This window comes from Montipora foliosa, chromosome 6, assembly GCF_036669935.1.
Source record: "Montipora foliosa isolate CH-2021 chromosome 6, ASM3666993v2, whole genome shotgun sequence".
Classification (NCBI taxonomy): Eukaryota; Metazoa; Cnidaria; class Anthozoa; order Scleractinia; family Acroporidae; genus Montipora; species Montipora foliosa.
The window spans coordinates 49,616,385-49,623,884 of NC_090874.1; the positions used below are offsets into that span (position 1 = coordinate 49,616,385).

Sequence of the window (7,500 nt, forward strand, 5' to 3'; positions counted from 1 at the left end):
TTATTCCCCAGAGCCTCGAGATGATGCTTTTTGTTTTGGACTGAATTTTAATACATCGAAATTGGTCTATTGCAATGGAAACTAGCGAGGTTGTGGTGATGTTATCGTCCTTATATTTGAAGTATAATCATTGTGGCCCATGTTTTGATCAACCAGGTCTATGGGAGGAAGTTGTACCCACGCTTGATGATGGGTCATTTGATGGTATCTTGTACGACACATATCCTTTGAGTGAAGACACATGGCACACACACCAATTTAACTTCATCAAGGATCATGCATTCCGCCTTTTGAAACCAGGAGGAATTCTCACATACTGCAATCTCACTTCATGGGGAGAGTTGTTAAAAACAAGCTTCAATGATGTTGAGAAGATGTTTGAGGAAACACAAGTCTCAGAGTTACTTAAGAGTGGTTTCCTACGAGAAAACATATCCACTGAAGTCATTGAAGTTGATGTGGATCCCAATTGTCGCTATTACAGCCACAAGAAAATGATTGCTCCAAAAGTCATAAAGCAGTGAACTAAGGACTTACCATTAACTGCATTGTGTCTGTAACTGACAGCAGTGAAAATTAATTAATTGATTTGTTATTCAATTTTACCTCAGTTTTCAAGTTTTCCTAGGGGAAATCCCTTCATACATTTTTTTTTTCATTTCCATGCCCCATTAGGTTCTTTGTGCTAATCATGTCAGGTCCCACAGAGCTCTTAACCTCTTATTTCCTTGGATTTGTTGATAGGCCCCAGATTAATGGGCTAGTTTCAAATTCTGTGAAGAAAAAACAAGTGAGTCGAGGAAATAATTTGCATTTTCACAAAAACTAAAGAGGACTTTCCTTGATATTCTTGTGCAATTCAAAACAAGCCTATGGTGTTTGGGATCTAATCCAAAGGGCAGTTGTAACTGTTTCTGTTACTAAACTTAGATCACTTTCCACTTACCGTCATTCACTTTTGCTCATCACTCTCTTCTATTCAAAAGCTGGATCACTACAAAAACACTTTTGAATGCCATACACGTGAATTCCCTAACCCTAACCCTAACAATTCATGCATTTCTTGAAACATCCATTTCGAAATGTTTGTTCTTATGCAGAAGCTGATACTAAAATTTGACGTGTAAAAACTGTAACTGAATAAATCATGGTTGGAAGCGTGATGGAGATTGCTGGCTTAAATTTTTATCCTGTCAGTGGTGCTAAATCAAGGCATTTCTTTGCCAGTCTTCACTCAATTAACTTTATTAACACCACCTGGTGTGTGTTGTGTGTTCCAGTGAACCTTGGTGCAATTTCAGATAAATGTAATCCACATCCACTTGTTAAATTTTATCCAAGTTATAAACCTTTCCTTTACAACAGAAAGGGGATGTTTTGGTTTATATTGAGGGTGGAACTTAGTGAAAACATCCTTTTTAAAAAAAATCCAATATAGATGGCACACATGGTTTGAGAATTCTGCTCCAAAAACCTCGTCAAACAAGTTATAAGTTTAAGTGAAATGTACACACATCAACCCCTTTCTTCCAAAATGAGGTTTGGCCATTTTCAAACAAACAGGCAGTCTGGCTGCAATCTCTATTTTCCTGATCTTTTGTTTTAAGAAACCGAACGTCAAACACTTTCATTAAAATAATCATAAAATTTAATAACAAATAATCACATATCATCCTGGGTGTGTAACAGATGGGTTGTGCCAACTTTTTCACAGGTCCTATGTAGCAAGAATGAAGTGTGCTTTGGCAGAGAGTAAGGTGACTGATTTATATATCTTTTTTTTTTGGTGATAATATCCATGACCAAGTAGTCAAGTCATTGTATTATCTCTACCTCAGCACTTCATCTGTTTGGCACCCCCTTTAAAAAGGAAAATGACAAAGAAATGTGTTATTCCCACAACATACTCTTTCCAGTCTCCCACACAAGAAGAAGCAACTTGATTATTAATGTCTTTTATTAAGAGTTTGGCCAGCACCAACTCCACCTACAATTACAGGTTTTTACAAAACCAGAACATAAACAATACTATTAACACACCAGCGCAAATACTTTGACACCAACGTGAACTACGTTCTATAAATAGTAAACAATGAGCTGGCCTGACAAAGATGGACTGGCCACAAGACAGATAAAACACTCAAAATAAAGGCTTGCTTACAAATACCCGCTGGACAACATGCACCAATATTAGTAATATACATGTATACTGACGTGATAAGTAACAACCACGCAATGCTACTTAACAGTGACATATTACTGCATCCCAACACCAACAGTGACGGAAAATAGAACAAGTGACGTCACCAACTGTGGTACACACACAAGCACATGTGCAACAGGTCACCGCCATGACGACGAACAAACGTAACAGTCAAGTGATCTAGGCAAGACAGAGACAAGGAAACAAGTTAGGGACATTGATGTACAAAGCAAACAAACAAGCACTCACTACAGAAGTCTCAGAAGTGGAGTAAAAAACCAGTCACAGACTTTCGGAGATTATTCTCTGTACTATGTTTGTGGAGACAGTAATAATTATTGTCGGTTTCTGGATTCTTCACATGGTCTGTCCCTAGAAATAGTCTGATCAAACCCGATGCTGTGGCACTCTAACTTTATATAAGACGTGGATTCTTCACAGGGTCTGTTCACAATTAAAAGCGCTATGGATGCATGCATCAATTCACATATTGATAGCAATGCAACGATGACAACTTAAGAAAGTACCGTAATCATTTTGGGGGAATATGTGCCTGACTACAATATGAATAATTGAATGAGCAATGGAATTCAAAGCATTTTTGACTGGCTCACTACATCTCTGTTATCAGCTGGTATACGGTATGACTGCACCAAATGCTGTCAAGCACCAAAATTTGCTATGGGAAGAGAAGTTCAAGTATCCAACATGCAGAGGTATTATTTCCCATCTCTCGTGGAATAAACCCTTTTGTTATATAGCTGAATTTTTCCCCGGCCCAACAGCGTGCGCTCTCATTGGTTACTTCAAGGTCATGACGTCTAACAATATAATTGTTTCCCGCCAAGAGTCTCTGAGCGGGCAACAGTGCAAAATCTATGACATCAGAGTGTAACAGTGCACTGTTGCCTGCGAATGTTGACCGACGACAGCCGTTGCACATTTTTCTTTTTGTGCTATGTAACAAATCACTTAATGACTGGTCCCGAGGGAAACAGCTCATTTTCTTTCCCTCGGCTGTGCCTCGGGGAAACAGTGAGATTCTCAGGAAACAAAATTACCGGTAACTATTTCCCTCGGGACCAGTCATTAAGTGTTTATTATTAAAGGGCGAGTATGTTGCACTATTTTTACCACACTGAAAATCTAACGGACACTGTTCTGTTGACAGCAGCTACAAAAATAAAGACAAAACTTTTAATGCACAGACTATCTTAAGCTTCTTTTAGCAACAAATGGCTAAAGAAAGTGTTTCATGAAAACTTGAAAACATGGGGTGAACATTTTCAAGTTTTTGTCACGTAACTTGAATGTATAACGTCGATAAAACAGAAGTTGGGTGACCCATGATCCCATCTGTTCTACGTTCACTTGGATCAAGCAAGACCATGTAAGAAATACATGTAAACCTGGAAAGGATTTGGAAGCCATGAAGGTGTTTAAAGATTACGTTTATTGAATATTGACCATAAATCATTACAAATTCCTTGAAAGTGTCCCTATAAATAGTTGTATAAAACAAAACGCTGTGGTACTCTGATTCCATATTAGATGTGGATGCCCAAAACAAAGACCACTAAACCTCAATTCACATGGTGCAGAGGAAGGACTGGTGAGAGGTGTAAGCTATTATCAACCCTGCTTCAAAATGAAGCTTTCCATAAAGAAATTTAATCAACTTATATTGGACAAGACTGAAGTAATTTCTCTTCAGTGATGAGACATAAAACTTTTCTGAATTTTGAGATTGCTTTGTAGAGAGAACATGAAAACTCATTTAATTAATGAAACTGCAGCACTGAAATCCAAAGACTTTCTCAGCAAAAAATCATCCCAGACAATGAAACAACTTGAACAGTGTTTTTGTAAAACAAAATCAACATCGGATAGATGAAGAAAATTCAATCAATTCTTATGTCCAATTTTAATCCAAATTTTGCCTTTCAGCTGGGGAAACTCACCTTCAGAAGAACATAAATTATTGTGACAAAACAAATTCAGATTTGTACATAACTAGGAAATACTGCCTTTTCACAAGACTACGCTAGAACAAAATTAATAAAATATATATATTTGCTACAATTCAGATTTCACATGTGGATCTTTTCAAGTCTACACCATCATGGCATTAAACTCCAACACAGGAGTGACAGATGGAAAATACAATTCAAGAAACTCAAGAAAAAGACAATGGGGTCTCTTACAAGCATGACCTCCAACCACCAGAGGGTGCTGCATCCCCTGCCATCCCATGTCCTACATGGTTTATCAAACTTATCTCAGACAAGACAGTTAATTGACTCACCAGATATTAGTAGGGTCTGTTCGCATCTTTGGGTCTCTTAAGCTGCACTTTTAGTCGTTTTGTCCCAATCTGAAAACCATGCATGGCCTGTATAGCTGCTTGGGCTGATCCTGGGTTATCGTAACTTACAAAACCTAAATATGACAAATATGAAATCAAAACCAAGAATTGAAACTTAATCAATGGATTTAAAGACAACCTTGAGAAAAGAGGCATATGCCACTCACCGAAACATTTGCTTAGATTTGTAGCTTTATCTATGAAAACTTTTGCACTTAACACACTGCCAAATGGTAAAAATGTCTGCATCAAATCTGCATCAGTGAATTCTTGAGGTAAGTGATAAATAAATAAATTAGCTCCCTCAGGGCCTAAAAGGGAACAACAAGATATAGTGAAGTAAGTTGCTGCAGTAGTTATGGCACTGGACTTGTTTTGTGTGTGCATGCCAGTAAATCCCAGAAATGCTCCTCTAAATATGAAAACATTATCCTTCAAGTGGTACTATGATCAAATTTTTACCCCTTGACACATAGAATTCCATAAAAGAACAAAAACGCCATTTACCATTTGCAAATATCCTCATTAGTTCCGGAGATATTTAAGTTTGAAAACTGGGTAAGATATGCAAATGAGATAACTAATGACGTCATTCACTCAACCCAATATTATATTGAGTATATGAATAGAGCTACCTTGGCCAATTTACAGCGCAGACCATTGAAACTTGGAAGTCTAATAGTTCTACAGGAAACACACCCATGGCTATAAAAAATTATGTTCCCATGGCAACTCACTCTTTTCCAGTCCCCACCCGCTTGATTTCAATATGTTAGTGATTTTCAGCTTGAAAAATGTTAAACAAGGCCACAAAGTCGTGCTAACATATTAATATGCTTGCTGGATCATGCATATGAAGTGCTGTTAGCAAATATTAAAATGAAATGCCAAAGGTGGCCAGAAAAGCTCATAATATGGGGGAGGTCTGGAACCCAGTATGATGCCATGGTAACAGAACTGTTAAGCTCATATTGCGGAGAACATTTAGTAGAATCTTACTGCAAAAAATCAAAAATTTCTGATTCAAACTGATTGAGATATCTCTTTTCATCATATTCAGGGCTCGAAATTGCGACCAATACGGTCGCCAATGCGACTAACTTTCTCTCCTTGGCGACTAAAATTGTCGTTTAGTCGCCACTTCGGCGACCTGAAGTTTGCAAGATTTAGATCTACAATAAAGCATTAAACTTGAAATAAACATCTTATCTTGTCTTGCTTTGCGTTCGTCGTAAAAGAATGGGCCAAATTGCATTTAAAAGTCCACATTCCCTCCAAACTTTACTGACTTCTGTTCGCAATATTTTCTGCGACTCCATTACCAATCTCGTACCCAGAATCCTTGGGCTTCTTGGCCAGCGGGTGAGCGCCCGGAGAGACTCTGGGATAATCGACTTGAACTATATTTTTGATTGGCCGCTTGCGTAACAATGGCAGTCCGACAGGACGTCAGTAAGCAATTCGGAAGCCCCAGAATTTGGAGGGAGATTCAAAATCTAAAACTAGTTTCAGTGCTGTTTGATTTTTTCTACGTCAGAAATATATAAATCACAAAAATAATAAAACGACGAGGTTTGAATTATGTCTTAAACCGCACGGGAATTTTCCCACGCTGCTAAAAAGTGATTACTGTTGCTGTTGCAAAAGTACCGTGGGAAAACATTACATCAGTCTCTTTGAGGAGAAATCCGTGGAATAAGGTCTTGTCGAAGCCATTCAGAATTACGGAAACATCAAGTTGTAGTAGAAGAGGGCATTTGTGTCGTTTCCACAAAATAATTGTCGATCGTGTTGCTTGCACGATGGCATTCTGAACGATAGAATGTACACTGAAACACTAAAAATACACTTACCGAAAGCGTCAGAGGTTTCATCTTCATTTGCTCTTACAGCAAGCCAATGAACATTTCTCCAGTTTCTTGGTGTGTAAGGCTAAAATTCTTGTTTCTCGAACACTTTCAACCCGCCATTTCTACTGTTTACGGTTTTCCCTTTTCTGTTTCCGTTTAAACTCAAGCATACCTAATCGACAGACCGGAACCCTTAACATTCATAAAAGCTAATCTTAGGCCTAATTAGGCCTAAACAAACATTTTTAGGCCTAATTAGGCCTAAGGTTAGCTTTTATGAATGTTTAGGATAGTGTTTACTCTCTGTATTGTACTGTGATTCCGGATTCCGGGTTTTAGGGTTGCCCCGTTTTCTGGGAAAATGGAGTCGATTATCCCAGAGTCTCTCCGGGCACTCACCCGCTGACCAAGAAGCCCGAGGACTCTGGGTACGAGATTGGGCTCCGCGCGAACACGTCCGACGTAAATCAGCATGGAAAATAAATTAGTAAGTGGGGAAGATTTAAAACATTTCCATACTTCTCTCTTCGGTAATGAAGAGGATTCCAAACGTGTTTGGCTCCCGTTAGCTACAAAGATAGCGGCTTGAAACTTTTATTTACTTTTCAAGTTTGGGCAAGATTGTTTAATTTTGTAGAAGTATGTATTTTTTTTGTTTTCTTACTTCTGTATGAATGTGTCCCACGCCATACCGGACGATATAAAACACTTTCAACAAGCGGAACCTGAACATTATTTCGATTATACAAACTGGCAACTTAAAATTTGCATCTGGCGACTATATTTCTCCAGTTGGTCGCCAAAAGGCGACCTAACGATTTTTTTAATTTCGAGCCCTGATATTTGAACAAAATTTGGTTGAGTGTATGACATCATCACTTGGCTAATTTGCATATTTAAAAAACTCGAATATCTCTGGAACGAAAAGAGATATTTGAAAAACATAAACAGCATTTTTCTTCTCACGCAGACTACTTGTTTATGTTTCAAAATGGCTTAGATAGGAAAGATGTGATTTTCATCATAGTACCACTTTCAGTGGTCCCAAATAATTTTAAAACATGAAAACTACTGCAGTAATA

At 38.0% G+C, this 7,500-nt stretch overlaps 2 protein-coding genes across 8 annotated transcripts in view; one reads left to right on the plus strand and one right to left on the minus strand.

Moving 5' to 3' along the window:
• The window catches only part of LOC138007612 (guanidinoacetate N-methyltransferase A-like), a 6,451-nt gene extending 5,288 nt beyond the window's left edge, over positions 1 to 1,163 (plus strand). For 3 of the 4 annotated variants that reach the window (XM_068854630.1, XM_068854631.1, XM_068854629.1), the window contains exon 3: positions 157 to 1,163. In XM_068854630.1, coding sequence (XP_068710731.1) covers positions 157 to 524 — 368 coding nt within the window. In that variant the 3' untranslated portion in view covers positions 525 to 1,163. The remainder of the gene's footprint in view (positions 1 to 156) is intronic. The other variant, XM_068854632.1, reaches the window with a different exon arrangement.
• A 776-nt stretch (positions 1,164 to 1,939) lies between these two features.
• LOC138007611 (CUGBP Elav-like family member 3-A) overlaps positions 1,940 to 7,500 on the minus strand; it is an 18,518-nt gene continuing 12,957 nt past the window's right edge. For all 4 annotated transcript variants that reach the window (XM_068854627.1, XM_068854626.1, XM_068854625.1 and 1 more), the window contains exons 11-13: positions 4,736 to 4,879; positions 4,509 to 4,642; positions 1,940 to 2,383 (exon numbers count right to left, since the gene is read on the minus strand). In XM_068854627.1, coding sequence (XP_068710728.1) covers positions 4,515 to 4,642; positions 4,736 to 4,879 — 272 coding nt within the window. In that variant the 3' untranslated portion in view covers positions 1,940 to 2,383; positions 4,509 to 4,514. The remainder of the gene's footprint in view (positions 2,384 to 4,508; positions 4,643 to 4,735; positions 4,880 to 7,500) is intronic.